This window comes from Danio aesculapii, chromosome 8, assembly GCF_903798145.1.
Source record: "Danio aesculapii chromosome 8, fDanAes4.1, whole genome shotgun sequence".
Classification (NCBI taxonomy): Eukaryota; Metazoa; Chordata; class Actinopteri; order Cypriniformes; family Danionidae; genus Danio; species Danio aesculapii.
This window is the reverse complement of record NC_079442.1, coordinates 34,838,371-34,855,839: the sequence shown is the minus strand read 5'-3', so window position 1 is coordinate 34,855,839 and position 17,469 is coordinate 34,838,371. Positions and strand designations below refer to the sequence as shown.

The following is a 17,469-nucleotide window of genomic DNA, read 5'->3' as shown; positions in this document are numbered from 1 at the left end:
GTTCATGCAGGGCACATCAATTAAGCTTGAATGGGTGCGTGATGTTTTGCCCAGAACAGAACCACACCACCAACACTAACTAATATAGCTGATTTTAGAGATGTGATTTGTAATGTAATTTTTTATTTTACACTTTATATCGAAACACTCAGGATTGGTTATTATATTGTGCATATATTTCTCCTTGTTTTGAGGTTTAATTTAAAGTTTTGTAAAACTTATTTACCTTTTTTAAACAAAAATACAAATGAATATACAGTTGAGGTCAGAGTTATTAGCCCTCTTAAATTATTATTATATTCTAAATGTAAAAGTTTTAGTTTTAGACTGAGTCTTGTTTACTGTTAGCATTACGAAGCATTTTCCTTATCTTGCCATCACGTGTTGTTTTATTGTTTATGTTGTTATGCTGCCTGTCCTGACCATTCGCCTGTTATTTTGAGCATGCTCTTTGGATTACCCTCATGCTCAAGTTTGTACCTGTTTGACCATTGCCTGCCCGACTACTCTGGATTATTAAACTGCATGTCGATTCTCATCTCCATTGTCCCAGACACTTATGTAACAATAATGAACTTAAATTGTATTTGTTTTAAATTACAAACTGCTTTTATTCTAGCCGAAATGAAACAAATAAGACTTTCCCCAGAAGAAACAAATATTATAGAAAAAACTGTAAAAGATGCTCTGTTAAAGGTGCAGTATGTAAGTTTGACACCCAGCGGTTAAACTAGGTATTGCATTCCTGGATCAAAACAAACACAAGTGCGGGTTGCCAGATTGATGACACCAACAGCAGTGTGCCTGACGGTCAACCCTAAAGGCTGATTGTAGGCTGACTTAAATCGTGTTCTAATTAAAAGCAACGAAACATGATATAAGGAATATTTTAAGATGTTTTTGTTCTAACCAACACCTCGATATATTATTGATAATGTATATTAGAAACAGCTTCTATTTCTCACAGGTAAACAACAGGATAAACTGATCACCTTAAGTACAGCTCATGTGCTTTATTTAGTGTTAAATGCTAGTAATGTGAGTTTGAATGCCATTTTACATTACATTTATTGCCATACTACTGAAAGCAGCAGCAGATAATTCACCTCAGATCTTGAAAATAAAATAAACCGTTTGAAATTGAACTTTAGAACTGTGACTCACTATCAGTGATTAAGCATGTACATTTAATAATGTTAAATAGGTTTAATATGTCATTCGATTATAAACCTTTCTATTTTATGAGTGAGTGCATATTCTGTGCTTCTGAATGGCTGTATTTTAATTTCTATCGTGTTTCGTCTGGTGCAAACAGCCAAATTGCTTATCACTGCAAGTCTCATCACATAGCGTGTTGTTAGGACACGGGGTTACAATGTCACCTGCTCACTTAAAGTTTACATTCGTAATATTTATTTGCCAACCCTGCTGAAAAATCCAGCTTACACCAGCCTAGACTGGTTGGCTGGTTTTAGCTGGTTGACCAACCTGGTTTTAGAGGGGTTTTGGCCATTTCCAGCCTAGTCTTAGCTGGTCAGGCTGGAAAGTGACCAGCTAAATCCAGCTAGAACCAGCTTGACCAGCCTGGTTTAAGCTGGTCAAGCTGGTTTTAGCTGGTCAATGTCCAGTCTGACCAGCTAAGACCAGGATGGAAATGGTTGGAAACCAGCCTGGAAATGGCCAAAACCCCTCTAAAACCAGGCTGGTCAGCCAGCTAAAACCAGCCAACCAGCCTAGGCTGGTTTAAGCTGTTTTTTTCAGTAGGGAATTAATCACCTCACGTGGAACTTTAGCTTCGTCTCATTTCGGAATCTGCTTATGTTACTGTCCACTGGAGGTTGCATTTTAGTCACGCATACTTTGAGAGTCTTCATGGCAAAAAATAGATTCAAATGTATATAAAAGTGATTTCTAAGTATAAAAATAGAAAAGTAATTAAAACAGTTAATATATGCTCCTCCTGTAACATTTTTGCATAAAGATATTTGTATATATGCATTTCCTGTAGTAAAAGTGCATTTAATAACTCTTGTTAATAACTAAAATTGGTAAAATGTGTGTAATATATTTATATGTAATTTGATAATTATGTGCCCTCTCCTCTGTTTTCTTTTTCTTTTTTATTTATTTCTTTTTATTATATTTTTTTTCTTATTTAAGCCTTCTTGTTAAGGTATGTGAAGTGATTCTGTATAATAAAACTGGTTCTTGTTAATAAAGCAAAAAAAAAAAAAAAAAAAAAAGAATAAAATATGTGGTTTTTCAACAAGGCAACCCAGGGTGCTGAATTATAATTGGGGAAGCTGGCATTGGGCAGGTTAAAAAAACATAAACAAGACAGCCTTTCTGGCATGGAAAACACATTTTCAAAGCAGAATATCTGACTTTAGCAATGTTTTTTGGATAAACAAGAATGTTCACTTGACATGTTTCTTAAATATCTGCAAACATATTATGGAATTTTTATGCTTTAGAGGAGTCAAAAAACTTACATACAACACCTTTGAACATCATTTGGGAAATATTTGAAAACGAAAATAAAATCACAAATCACAGGTGGGCTAATAATTTTGATTTCAACTGTACATTTTTCACACTGCAAATTTTGATGTTGTGATGCCCAAATTCGCTTACAGCATTTAAAATGAATAATTTTTATTATTATTGTTTGAGCTTTATTTTTTTTATGTATATTTACAGTTGCCATTATTGTTAATGACAATAATACAAAATAATCACTCATCAGCCAGAATGTAATACCAGAGCAGACCTACTAACATCTACCAAACACTTTGAAAAGGACAGAATATGCTGTAACTCACTGGAGCTGACAGAAATGAGACTTCTTCTTTTCTCCTGGATCTTGCTGTAGGTGTCATCTGCCGGAAGGTCATATGCAAGTCTCAATGACTCCTCTTCAGTATTTACAGTAGGCACAACCATCTTCTCGGTGACAGTTTCAGTGCCTGGCGTTTGTGCAGGCTGAAGTGTTTGTGACGGCTTCTGAGGTTTACCCACCATCACATTCCCATTGTAACTAACAGCTCCAAACTTGTTTGCAACTTCACACGTGTAGATTCCAGCATCTTTATTAGTAACACTGCAAATTTCTAGACGACACCCACCATCTTGATTGTGGGTGATTGTGTGCCTTTTTCCAGGCTTGAGATCTACTCCATCTTTAAGCCAGCGCACAGAGCCGATTTTACCTTCCACGACACACTCCAGGAACGCAGTGCCGCCAAGGTCAATAGTCTGGTTTTTGAAAACCTCTTTAAAGATGAGCCTCATGTCCTTTCTTGTTTTGTAGCCCTTGAAAGCAGCTTGTATCTTAATGGCAGCTTCAAGCATCTCTGGCTCATCCTCAAGATCTACGTCTTGTTCGACTTTTGAGGTTTTCTCCAAACTTGTGACCTCAGGTTGAGTATTGGATTCTCCGGTAATATTTTCATGAACGACATGCTTTACGTTTTTCTGATCTCCGTTATCCATGCTTGGTAAGTTCAGTTCAACTTCCTCTGATGCCTTCTGCACCCTTCTAAAAGGCACTGCAGTAACTTTCTCTCCAGGAATGATCTGTTCTTTGAGCTTCTGGCTCATAATGCTTTGTACTTTCTCTTTAATATGCTTTGATTCTTTTCCATCATGTTCATCCACAACCTGCTTGACATTTTTCTGATCTTCGCTGCTGGTTTGCGGTAAATTTGGTTTACCTTGTTGTGAATCCCTAATAGGCCTTCTTGTATCTTTCTCTGCAGGAATTGCTTCTTCTTTAAAGGTTTGAGCTGCAAAGCTTGGTACATTGTCCTTAACATATTTTCCAGCTTTTTCATCATGTTTCATTATATCTCCATTATCAATGTGCAGTAAGTTTGATTCATCTCCTTGTGATTCCCTCTGCACATCTTTAAAATGCACTACTGTAGCTTTTACTACAGGAATTACCTCTTTCTGGCCTGTAATGGCAATATTTGATGCTTCTGTAACATGCTTTTGTACTTTTCCATGATGTTCATCCATAGCCGGCTTGACATTTTCTAGATACCGGCTTTCAGTGTGTGGTAAATTAGTATCACTTTCCTGTGAATCCTTTTGCATGCCTCTAACAGGAATTGTTGTCAATTTCTTTGAAAGAATGGTTTGTTCTTTAGGTTTCTGGGTTGTGATGTCAATACTTGCTTCTTTTTCTGTAACAGTTGTTGATTTTCCATGACATTCATCCCTGAATTGAACTTTTTCAATGTCTGGTACCTTTTTAGACTGGGTGTTTGGCTTCTCATGAGTTTCAGTTTTATCCAATAGTTTCTTTTAAGTTCCTTCTTTTCATTCGAATGGCTGGCAAATTCATCAACCTCTGATGCCTTAGTGATGGGGACCAATGTTGGCTCTTTCTGTGATTCATTATTTACACTTAATTCTAGTTTGCCATACTGATTAATTTCCTCTAAATTACTTGGTGGTTCTTGAGATGTTTCAATGTGTTTGGATGTTTTCTCTTCAAAGCCTGGTCGGTCTAAGCCATATTCAGACACCTTCAAAGTTGTACCCACAGTTTGTTTTACATCCAAATTTTGCCTATTTTCTTCCAAAACATAGGATTGTCCTTTGGCTTCAATGTGTGATTGGGAGAACTTCTCCTTGGTAAGTGATTGGTCAACTTCTTTAGATGCCTTTGTGGTCTCCACATTTGGCTGCATGACATCATATTGTTTCTTGACCTCCTTGTCTACATCTGGCTCTTTAATATTCTGTATGCTCGTTTTAAAACCATTGTGCTGGTCTTGGAGTAAAGCATCTGGATTTGTGGCCTTACCCTTTGACCGCGGTGGAGGTTGGGGAATTTCTTTAGGTGGTTTCTTGCTCTCATTGGTATCTATTCTTGGAGTTTTCTTTTCAAATTCCTCTGAAACCTGTTCATTGCTCTGATCCACAAAAATCTTAGTAAAATCACTAGTGTCTAGTAGTTTGTTTCTTTGTCCGTCAGGTGCACTGGTTGTAGGAGTTGTAGGTTTATCCATGCTGCGATTAGACTCATTGATTACCATTTTGGAACTTGCATCCCTTCCCATTTGTCTCAGCAATGATTCCCTCTGGGTTTCCTGGTCATCCATTGATTTCTCAAGAAGATCCTGGAAGTGAACTGCTGAAGGCTTCAACATAGAAATATCTGATTCATCAATTCCTATAGCCTCTTTTTGTTGAACTTGTCCACTGTGTGCTTCCTCCACATTATTTTTTCCTTTTGATCTAGGTGGGGCTTCTGGCACAGATTTACTTAACAATTGAGCTTCTGTTGTAAATATACGAAATGCATTTAATTTATGTTTTCATTATATTTATTTAATTGTGAAATATGAATTTATGCATAATTGTACCTTTTATAACCACAGAAGCTGTGGTCTCAATTCCAGCAGCACAGCATTTGTAGACACCACTGTCCTGACATTTAAGATCACATATTTTAAGGTGCAATTCACAGCCATTCTGTTTCATCTCATACTTCTTTCCCAGTTTTAGCAATGCTGTTCCCTTTTTCCACTGCACAGCAACTCCAGTTTTGGAGAGCTCACAGGTCAATAGTGCTGTTTCACCTTCATCTGCCTCAAGGTTTTGAAGGCTCTTGCAGAAAACTAAAGGTTGCTCTGTATGTACAGAAATACAAATAAAACATGAGTTCTTCCATGTATGACAGAAGTTTAATGTTTCTCTAAAATAAGTTATGTACCTTTGACTTTAATGGAACCATGAGTCACAAGGCTTCCAGCACAACATTTGTAAGTTCCACTGTCCTGAGTTGTTAGCTCATGGATCTGAAGCTGTAGTTGACAACCATCTTGTTTTATTTCATATTTTTTACTTGGTTTTAAAAGCACAGTTCCTTTCTTCCACTGCACTAACACTCCAGGTTTAGAGAGCTTGCATTGCAATATAACAGTTTTACCCTCCTCTGCATCTTGGTTTTGCAGCTCCACAGAGAAGAACAAGGGATGTTCTTGTGGAAGAAAATTATCTACATCTTGACATGCTCAAATGAAGATAACTATTTGAACAAACTTCTTCTATTAGGTGGTCATTTAAATTAACTCACTTACCTTTTACAACAAGAGAAGCAGTTGTAACTATGTTACCAGAACAGCATAAGTAAGAGCCACTATCTTCACTTTTAAGGTCATATATTTGAAGTTGTAGCAGACAGCCATTTTGTTTCATCTCATATTTGTTTCCTGGTTTTAACAGCACAGTTCCCTTCTTCCATTGAACAGCAACTCCAGCTTTGGAGAGCTCACATGTCAGGGTGGCCATCTTACCTCCTTCTGCTTCAATACTTTGGAGGTTCTTGCGGAAGAATATTGGTGGCTCTGGATGTGAGGAAGTAAAAATGCATGTTGTGTTATTACATCTGCAGCTTTATTTAGAAATGAAGTATCAGACAATCCTGTCCTATACCAGCCAATTTGAATGCTATCACTCAATTGAATGGCCATTATCAGTGGTTATCAGCTGATGGGCCAGTAGGGGCCTTCTGCGCCTACTAGTAGGCTCAGAAGGCTGTTATCATCCATCCACATGGCTAATGAGCTATAGATCACATACGGTTGCGGCCGGAAGTTACAAGAATAATTTATATTATTTATTAAATTTCTCATTAATTGTATTTTATTAATGTCTACCCCAACACCCACCCCAAAACCCAGTCGTCACAGTAATGTAAAACAGATCTGGATCTAGAGTCTTCTCTATTAGTATAGCTGATTACCCATGTGGATGGATGATAACAGCCTTCTGAGCCTACTAGCAGGCGCAGAAGGCCCTAACTGGCCCATATCTATCAGTTGATTACCACTGACAACACCCATTAAATCGAGTGATAACATTCTAAATGAGTGGCTATACATGGGAAAAGTATTTGCTAAGTAGGATAAGTTTCACAAAAGCACTCTCCATACCTTTCACTGTTACAGAGCAAGTAGCTACAAGGTTCCCAGCACAACATTTGTAGGCCCCACTGTCCTGAGCTGTTAGTTCATTGATCTGAAGATGTACTTGACAGCCATCCTGTTTCATCTCATATTTTTTACTTGGCTTCAAAAGCACTGTTCCTTTCTTCCACTGCACTGAGACTCCACGTTTAGAGAGCTCACATCGCAATATAACCATTTTTCCTTCCTCTGCTTCTTGGTTTTGTAGCTTCTCAGAGAAGAACAAGGGATGTTCTGGAAAGAAACAATAAAACATGACTTTATATGGTATAATCAAAAAACTAGTTGATTCGTGAACAGAATAAAGGGTTGTCACAATACTGGAATTCGGTACCAATCGATACTGAAATTTTTAAAACGTACATTTCCCACTAACATTTGAGCATTGTTGAGCACTTTCTTAAACAGCGCTGATTTGGCATTGTGTTCACGTGCTCAACAGAAATGACTGTGATTGACCGTGAAAGTCATCAGTTCAGCAAACTCACCGCTGTTTACTGAGTGTAACTACAGATACAGGGACACTGCAGCCTTTTAAAGCCACGTTTCATCAGCGGATCGCTCATATGTCAGCTTATAGACAAACCAGCTGATCGACGTGACGTTGAAATGCTCAAGTGTCCCTGTTTTAGTGGTTACACTCACTAAACAGCGCTGAGTTTGGTGAACTGCTGACCTTCACTGCAAATCACAGTCATTTCTGTTGAGCATGTAAACACAATGGCAAATTAGCACTGTTTAAGAACATACTCAACATCGCTCAAATATTCGCTGGAAATTGACCTTTTTAAAATTTCAGTGACAATTGGTACTGAATTACAGTCTCGTGACAACCCTATCAGAATATCAAATTAATTCTTTAGTTGAATTTTAAAACGTGGAAGAACAGCATTTGACAAAATTACTCACCTTTTACCACAAGGGAAGCAGTTGTGACAAGGTTTCCAGCACAACATTTGTAGGCCCCACTGTCCTGAGTAGTTAATTCATGAATCTGAAGCTGAAGTTGACGGACATCTTGTTTTATCTCATATTTCTTACTTGGCTTCAAAAGTACTGTCCCTTTCTTCCACTGCACTGAAACTCCTGCATTAGAGAGCTCACAGCGCAATATTGCTGTTTTACCCTCCTCTGATTCTTGGTTTTGTAGCTCCTCAGAGAAAAACAATGGCTTTTCTATAAAGAAATAACAAAACATGTCTTTACATAGTCAACTAAAACCAACCCAGGCTCAGTCTGAAAACGTACCGCTATGTACATTTTTTAGAGTGCCAAATACATCCCAGGAGCTATGTTTTTTTTTTGCTGTTTTTGTTTTCGCGAATCCACCAGAGGCCGCTGTGTACGCTTTTTGAGATCTCAAATTTCTCTCGCGAGTGCCATTTGCGCCTGCTGTTCTTGCACCTGCCCTCGTCTGATTTTTCATTTTCAGATTTAACCACATTCTCACCTTGTTATTTACTTGTTTATTTTATTTTTTGGATTATGTTTTTGTTTTACCCACTTTCTGGAACCGTTCTTCTCCGGACTCAAACCCTGTCATAGTGGTCAACTCCTCTCTGTGTCTCAAGTCCACCGACGTACATGGCGAGCAAACTGAACAAACTGGTAACTGCGGAAAAGCTGTCCATATGAGGAAGCGGTCAGCTGTTAAGCGCGAAAAGAAACGTCGTAATACCGCCCCATAGCATTTGCTTTAAAAATTAAACGCAGCCATACGTACTTCTGGCTACATAATTCACAATCTCCAGAATTGTATATATTTGAATTGTACATTCTTCGTTTTCAGAATGAGCTTATGTTAACTAAAACAACTGGACATAAAAACAGGTTGATGAACTATGTCAATTATCAAAATGTGGAAAAAAATGGCATTTGAATAATTCGCTCACCCTTCACCACAAGAGAAGCAGTTGTGACCAGGCTTCCAGCACAACATTTGTAGGTCCCGCTGTCTTGAGCTGTTAATTCATGAACATTGAGCTGTAGTTTACAGCCATCCTCTTTTATTTCATATTTTTGACTTGGCTTCAGCAACACTGTTCCTTTCTTCCACTGCACAGAGACTCCAGGTTTAGAGAGCTCACAGCGCATTATAACTGTATTACCCTCCTCTGCTTCTTGGTTTTGTAGCACATCAGAGAAAAACAATGGCTTTTCTGGAAAGGTAAAACAACAAATATGTGTTTACATGGTCAACAAAAACAATTGGACATAATAGCAGAGTAATGAATTTATTCTTACCTCATAATTCAAAATGTGGCATTAAAAATGGCACTCACCTTTCACCACAAGAGTTGCAGTTGTGATCAGGCTTCCAGCACAACATTTGTAGGCTCCACTGTCCTGAACGGTTAACTCATGAATCTGAAGCTGTAGCTGACAACCGTCCTGTTTAATCTCATATCTTTTACTCAGTTTTAAAAGCAAAGTTCCTTTCTTCCACTGCACTGAGACTCCAGGTTTCGAGAGCTCACAAGACAATATTGCTGTCCTACCCTCTTCTGCTTCATGGTTTTGGAGCTCTTTGGAGAAAAACAAGGGGTGTTCTGGAAGAGGCAATAATACATTTCTGAACATAGTCAACAAAAAAAGAATTGATAAATAAATAATTCATTGATTAGGTCAAAGTACGTAAATTGCTTCACTTACCTTTCACCACAAGAGATGCAGTTGTGACCACACTTCCAGCACAACATTTGTAGGACCCGCTGTCTTGAGCTGTTAGCTCATGAATCTGAAGCTGTAGCTGACAGCCTTTTTCATTTATATCATATTTTTGACTTGGCTTCAGCAACACTGTTCCTTTCTTCCACTGCACTGAGACTCCAGGTTTCGAGAGCTCACAAGACAATATTGCGGTCTTACCCTCTTCTACTTCATAGTTTTGTAGCTCCTCAGAGAAGAACAAGGGAAGTTCTGGAGAAAACCAACATAAAATGAGCTCAAGGTTCACCAAAAGGCAACTTGACAGATGATACTAAAACTGTCTTACCCTTTACCACAAGAGCAGCCGCTGTGACCAGACTGCCAGCACAACATCTATAAGATCCACTGTCCTCACTTTTCAGGTCATATATCTGAAGCTGCTGTCGACAGCCATCTTGCTTCATCTCATACTTGTTTCCTGGTTTTAGCAACACTACTCCCTTTTTCCACTGCACAGCAACTCCAGGTTTTGACAATTCACAGGTCAGGAAGGCCATTTTGCCCTCCTCTACCTCCTGATTTTGGAGTTCCTCTTTGAAGACAACTGGAAATTCTGGATAACACAAAATAATAAATATTAACCATTTTACTACTCGCATAGAATATTACCTGATTGTACATTCAAACTAGGTATCACCATCAATGCTTGATGGAGGATGTGTCAGAAACTTGGCGCTATGCGATCATCAAAGTGACAAAAGCCATTTTGCATTTGGATTGCAAAGTGCACTGCAATTGACTAGCTCCTAAGCTACTCTGTTTGCATAAATCAATCTGATTGGCTGATGCATCTGTTAGTGCTTGAAAACCTGATAACTTCAGCCTCAAACAACAGCTGTGATGCAACACCAATGTATCCACAAATCAGTTCTGCAATGTATGACATCACCAATGCAAAGTAAATGAGAAGTGTTGACACCAATGCCCCATGTGAATGTTCTGTACCATTACATGATCCCTCCATGCTTACTGTACTTGTTAACATATCAACATTTAATTTTATGCATGTGGGAGCTAATGTAATGATTACAGTTTTTTTACAATAATAGAAAAATGCATACCTTTCACATCAAGAGATGCTGAGGTCTCCAAGCTTCCGGCACAACATTTGTAGATGCCACTGTCCTGACAGCTCAACTCAAGTATCAGAAGCTGCAATTTACAGCCATCTTGTTTCATCTTATATTTGTTTCCTGGTCTAAGCAGCATCATTCCCTTCTTCCACTGCACCTCCACCCTGGCTTTAGAGAGCTCACAGCTCAGTACAGCAGTCTCACCTTCATCTACTGTTTGCCTTTGGAGCTCCTCACAGAAATACAGTGGTTGTTCTAGATGCAGCAAATAAGTGTATTAATGTTGACTCTTGTACTCTAACAACTCCTTTTAAAAAATGAATATACTAGGGGTGCCAAATCCTGGTCCCAGAAGGACCACAAGTTAAGCTCCAACAGATATACCTGAAAATTCTAGTGAGCCTGAAAACCCTGATTTCCTTATTCAGTCTTGGAGTCAAATTGTGCAGGTCAGAGACCCTCTAGGAACAGGTTTGAATATACTATACCTTTCACATCCAGAGATGCTGAGGTCACTAGACTGCCAACACAGCATGTGTAAACACCACTGTCTTGGCTTGTGAGCTCATGGATCTGAAGCTGCAGTTCACCACCATTCTGCTTTATTTCATACTTCCTTCCAGGCTTTAGCAGCACAGATCCCTTCTTCCACTGTACAGCAGCCCCAGGTTTTGAAAGCTCACAGCAAAGGAAAACAGTTTCCCCCTCTTCTGCTTCTTGACACTCAAGCATCCGGATAAAGTACAATGGATGTTCTAAAAAATAAAACATAATCGATTTATTTGTTGGATCTAATTTTCTTTCTAAAAAAAGATAAATTAAATAATAAAATTAAAAAAAAAAATCTCCAATATATGGGAATTTAGTTATTTGTGTATTTTCTAGATGCACTTTGTAACTGTCCACGAAGATCATTGTTATGCCTTCACACATTTTGTTTAAATCGAGGTTGTGGGGGGGGGGGGGGGGCACAAATACTTTTTCAAAAAACCGAATAAGTTTCTAATTTCATAATTCTCACCCTTGACCACAATAGACGCAGTTGTAGCAAGGCTTCCAGAGCAGCACTTGTATGTGCCACTGTCCTCAGATGTCAGGTCATGGATCTGTAACTGTACTTTGCAGCCATCTTGTTTCATCTCATATTTGTTTCCTGGTCTCAGTCGTATAGCCCCCTTCTTCCATTGCACCTCAATTCCTGGTTTAGAGAGCTCACAGCAAAGAAAAGCGGTCTCGCCCTCCTCTGCCTGCTGGTTATGAAGTTCCTCACAGAAGAAAAGAGGTTGCTCTAAAAATGGAGATCACAATGACATTAATTGACTGATTATTTTTCAGTGTTTTGATAAACGCTTTCATATATCATAAATTAAAATCCCAAATCATTATTGGAAACTTTGCTGCAAACTTTAAAGTACACACTGATACTGCAATTTTGATAACACTTTACAATTTCCATTATTTAATTTATTTACTAACATGAATATACAATGACCAGTACATTTATATGGTGAGTGTGTATATGGTGTATTATACCAGTACAAATAATGGTGAATTTAATGGAACTTTCCATTCAGTGTGTAACACAGCTCTAAGTGAAGTAAACTGTCCAGCTAAGGCTTATATCTGAAAGTGCGCCGTGTTTAAAACTATTGATTCATCTATAAAAGAGTCGACACAGAGTGGTTCAAATGAATTGTCGGAGTAGCGAATCTTTAACCTCACTGTAGATAGAAAAAGAGGAAGATAAACACTGTAGCAGATCCAGGACCATGTCAAGAAGATGCTGTGCTCTGTATAGTGAGGAAAAGTTAGTGTTAGCTGTGAAGAGTCAGTGGTTGAAGGTTATTTTTGCAAAAATACCTCAGCATTATAGCTCAGCCTTGTGCTGTGTTCCCATCATTTTTCTGACAAGTGCTTCAGCAATCTACACGCTTACAATAGGGGATTCGTCGGCCTTTTGTTAAAGGAAGGATCAAAAAAGACTATTGATGTATGGGACTTTGTCAGAGCTTGACAGGAACTTTACAGTACACAGTTCATACACCAGTTTCTTCCTCAATTTCACAAGTGTAAGAACTTAAGTGTGTTTAAAATGGTTGCCTCCTTGTTTTCTCTAGGTTTCAAATTCTGTATTGCGTTTTGTTACTTGCAACTGCTCAACGTGGCTTGTACTGTATCTAGGTAACTCTTTATATTCTCATGTCGTGTCTAAAACCACCTTGAAAATGCGATGCGTGTCGCATTGTTTACGGATTTAAATGCCTTTGTGAGCTCACGATCCTCTGCCATTTGTTGTTGCTATGGCCATCGTCAGCTGTTCCTACACACGTGCAGCGTTCAAGTTTCAAAATAGTTCAACTTTTGCCACTGTGTGGATTAATACTGAATGTGTGTCATGGTTAATGATAAAGCAATATGCCTGTATTTAACCACATTGCTTTAATGCACTCTTGCATTGGGCTCACACATACACTCTGCACTCTGACTACTTTAAATATGTTGATAAGCCATGGTGGGCATTTCTCTCTGTCTCACACTGAACGCAGTTAACCAATCGCAATAGACTGGGTCATCAGACCAATCACAGCAAATTAGCCTCATGCTAAGGAGGGGTTTGAGAACAAATGAATCGTTGAACGAATCATATGGGAGTCGTTAGGATAATTAAGTAAAAATAAATGCATATTATAAGACAATGAAAGTGTTTTTTGACCTTGCATTCATATCAGCCTGTTGTTAGAGACCCCCAAAACCTAAATATGACCTTTGTTAATGCACAATAGGGGCTCTTTAATAATGTATTAGAAAATGTTGAACTATGATTAATAAATGCCGTATAATTACCATTAACTAATAGAACCTTATTGTAAAGTGTGACCGAAATCCAATAACTAGTACTATTTTCACATTAGAAATATACAAATTACAATCCCCACCTTTAACAACAATATTAGCCCGTGTTTCGAGGTTGCCAGCACAGCATCTGTAGACGCCACTGTCTTGACTTGTCAGGTCATAAATCTGAAGCTGTACTTCATTTCCTTCTTGCGTCATTGAATACTTATGTCCATTCTTCAAGAGCAATGCCCCCTTCTTCCACTGTACCAGCACTCCAGGTTTAGAGAGCTCACAGCACAGGAAGGCGGTTTCACCTTCCTCGGTTTCTTGGTTTTGAAGCTCCTCACAAAAAAACAAAGGACGCTCTGTGGAAACAGGAGAAAAATCTCTAGCAAAAAATGCTTGTATTTAATGAATGCATCATCATTTACGGTACTCTACCACTGAACGTTCACTTTTTTGACATTTACAGTGCATGCAAGGATACAATTCTCACCATCGACTAAAAAAATTCAGTTCATACCTTTCACAGTGATACTGGCCCTTGTTTCAATGCCATCAGCGCAACATCTGTAGGCCCCACTGTCTTGACTTGTGAGGTCGTTGATCTGTAGCTTTAGCTCACATCCGTCCTGCTTCATCTCATATTTATAACTTGGCTTAAGTATCACTGCTCCCTTCTTCCACTCAACTGCAACTGCAGGCTGAGAAAGCTCACAGCACAAGAAAGCAGTTTCACCCTCTTCTGCATCTTGGTTTTGGAGCTCCCCACAGAAAACAAAGGACGTTCTGAGATACAGTAAGCAAAAACCTCTTAAGTGTACTCTTTTAATGTGTCTGTTATTTCCATTTAATACTTTGCAGACTCAATTTACAGTACGTTTTGCATAAGCATAAATACTATAATATTTTCAACACATCCTTAATAGAAACTATAGCTGAAACACAATTTTATAGCCGACAACAACCAAAATATGGAAAACAAAAATACCAATTACAAATGTGACCTTGGACCACAAAACCAGTCACAGGTGTACATTTTTGGAAAATGATATTTGTGCATTATCTGAAAGTTGAAAAAACTAAGGCTCCATTGGTGTATACTTTGTTAGGATATGACAGTATTTGGCAAAGACACATCTATTTAAACATCTGGAATCTAAAGGGCGTTGCACACCAGATGCACCACTCTGCAATGCGACGCGGTGCGCACATGATGGTTGGAAGTATCACACACCAGACACGCACATTCCCATGTTATTTAAAATAAAACTATTTAGATGGCGCTCTGTGGAGAAGCAGAAATATGAACAGTGTCCTAAGTCGTAACTGGGCGCCAGGGAAGGAAGAGTGTGGGGGGATCGGTAAGTCAGTCTGTCGTTCAGTCAGGAACAGCAGGCGCAAATGACACTCGCGATTCAAAAACTGCAAAAAAACGTAGGTTCTGGGACATATTTCACAATCTCCAGAAATATATATAGGGGTACGTATCAATAATAAGCCTTAGTTGGAGAAAATCACATTAAACGTTATCCAGATTTAGCTCTCAGCAATGCATATATTATTCAAAGTTTTCGTTCTTATATATTTATGGAAGGATATGTATTTATTTCGTCATGGAACATAACCTTTACTTAATATTCTAATGATTTTGGCATAAAAGAAAAATCTATAATATTGACGGATACAATGTATTTTTGCTTATTGCCACCAATATACCCAAGCAACATGAGATTGGTATTATGGTCCAGGGTCACAAACAGGGAATTTCAATTTGTTGTTAATTTGAAAATAATAAATATAGAACATATAAAATTAGTCAAGCTAAAACTGATCATTTAATTCAAATGCGGGGAGAACATGCAAACATGCCGAGGCTTGAACCAGCGACCTTCTTGCTGTGAGGTGACAGCACTACCTACTGCGCCACCAGGTCGCCCTGTTGAAATGTTGATAATGCAATTTTAAAAATAAAATAAAAATAAACTTTGTCCGCACCTTTGACTGTAAGAGTAGCACTACTCTGCATGTCTCCTGTGTCGCACATGTAAATCCCAGCATCCTCTGCTCTGACTTTGTGAATGAGAAGAATATTACGTTTGCCATGTTTCAGTGGCTCATACTTTTCCCCAGGCAGCAGGGTTACATTGTTCCGTTTCCAAGTGACTGGTGTGCAGGAATCAGAAGTCACACAGGACAGAGTGGCAGAATCTCCCTCAAAAATGATCATGTCCTTCAGTCTTTCCTCGATGAAAACTATAAACAGAGAATGCTCTTGTTGTGAAGATGCACAAAATAAAAGTATGCAGTCAAAAGGATGCATTGCATATGGTAAGCATTTCTGTTTAAATATGTGAGGCAGACAAATGAAAGAACGGTTCTTTATTCCAGACATCCAAAGTCTCTCGGAAGTTCCGGGAGTCCCCCGCAAATGCATAGAGACTGCCGAATGCAAACTAATTATAGTCTCCCGGAAATCGCGCGTCTCCCGCCCGGTCCTTAAATAGTCTCCACCGCATCCCTCCCAGCTCTTCAGGTACATCGCACGCACACGCCCACACCCCCACCGCTCTTAAGATACGCCCTCCACCACTCTTCAGATAGCCTACGTCGCACGCACGCACCCCCACCGCTCTTCAGATACGTCACACACACACGTACCACCGCTCTTCAAAATCTACCCCACCCCCCTCCACTCTTCAGGCACCTACTCTCCAGCGACCTCCCCCAAATCATCTGTGTCCCCCGGAAATGACTTTTCCCAACTTGGGATGTCTGTTATTCTCACCTTTAGGTTTGCTGTTTACTCGCAAACGAGCAGATGTCTTTTCATTTCCCACCACAAAGGACACAACGCCCGACTCTTCAGGTGTAGTCATAGTAAGCGTCAAGTGGTGTTGGCGGCCACAGATACTCATCTGGTTCATCTCGTTTTCTTGCAGCACGTTAGAAGCAAGCCACCAAACTCCATCAAGAATGTTTTCATGTGAAAGCTCACAAACAAAGTGGGCGCTCTCGCCTTCAGTAACCGTCAAGTCACGCAGTCCTTTCACAATCCTCACACGCTCTGGAAACGAGAGTAAAGGAAAATAAAAGGACCTTGGAGTTTGTTCAGGGTGGAAAAGCAAGCTTTATTTTATGGTTACATTTTTACCTATCACTCTGAGGGTCGCGGAGCTCTTTTTGCCCCTGACGTTGCACGTGTAAACACCAGCATCCCCCAGTCTCAGTTTCCTGATTTCAAGTTCCTGAGTGGAGCCTTTTCGGTGGAGGGTATACCGTCCACCCTGTGTGATCTGATCTGTATCTTTTCTCCAGGTCACTGGGGCATTGTCGTTAGAGAGCAGACAACTAAACAGGACAGATTCGCCTTCTGTTGCTTCTTGACTCTCAAGCTCTTTCTCAAAGAACACAGAGGCTGCAGCTGTGAGAGGTGTGAGAATATCATTTGAACTGCAGCTTAAAAGAATTGTGAGAAAAATAACTGCACATTTGATAATCGTGTAGAAATGTTAACTGGTTTCATGATATGAAATGACACTAAGTGTGTATGACCCTGTGATTCATGAAGGGTATCATACAGGGATCATGGAAGGACTGTGAGGGTATCAATAGGAGTGGAAATGATAGAGTTTAAGGTTGAATTTTAAGTCTTTTTTTTACAAAGATATCCAGGCACTTTCAGATGTTTGTGAGATTTTTAAAAGGTTTTAAAAAGAAGTGTCTTTAACACTTTAGTTTAAGTACCATTAATAAATTGGCTGTTTTTTAGTAATTATAAAGTACATATTCTTATTCGACATCCCTAATCCTACCCAATATGTATCCCAACTACTACAGTACCTTACTATTAATAAGCAGAATATTAG

At 39.0% G+C, this 17,469-nt stretch overlaps 1 protein-coding gene across 1 annotated transcript in view; it reads right to left on the bottom strand.

Annotated features, from left to right (window-relative positions):
• obscna (obscurin, cytoskeletal calmodulin and titin-interacting RhoGEF a) overlaps positions 1-17,469 on the bottom strand; it is a 91,122-nt gene that overhangs the window by 33,340 nt on the left and 40,313 nt on the right. Inside the window, 19 exon segments of the mRNA XM_056463198.1 lie at positions 2,823-4,187; positions 4,454-5,290; positions 5,376-5,642; positions 6,309-6,359; positions 6,948-7,214; positions 7,890-8,156; positions 8,873-9,139; positions 9,263-9,529; positions 9,633-9,899; positions 9,976-10,242; positions 10,751-11,017; positions 11,251-11,517; positions 11,784-12,050; positions 13,699-13,965; positions 14,124-14,191; positions 14,272-14,389; positions 15,599-15,856; positions 16,389-16,667; positions 16,755-17,024. Of these exon segments, the coding sequence (XP_056319173.1) occupies positions 2,823-4,187; positions 4,454-5,290; positions 5,376-5,642; positions 6,309-6,359; positions 6,948-7,214; positions 7,890-8,156; positions 8,873-9,139; positions 9,263-9,529; positions 9,633-9,899; positions 9,976-10,242; positions 10,751-11,017; positions 11,251-11,517; positions 11,784-12,050; positions 13,699-13,965; positions 14,124-14,191; positions 14,272-14,389; positions 15,599-15,856; positions 16,389-16,667; positions 16,755-17,024 (6,183 nt within the window).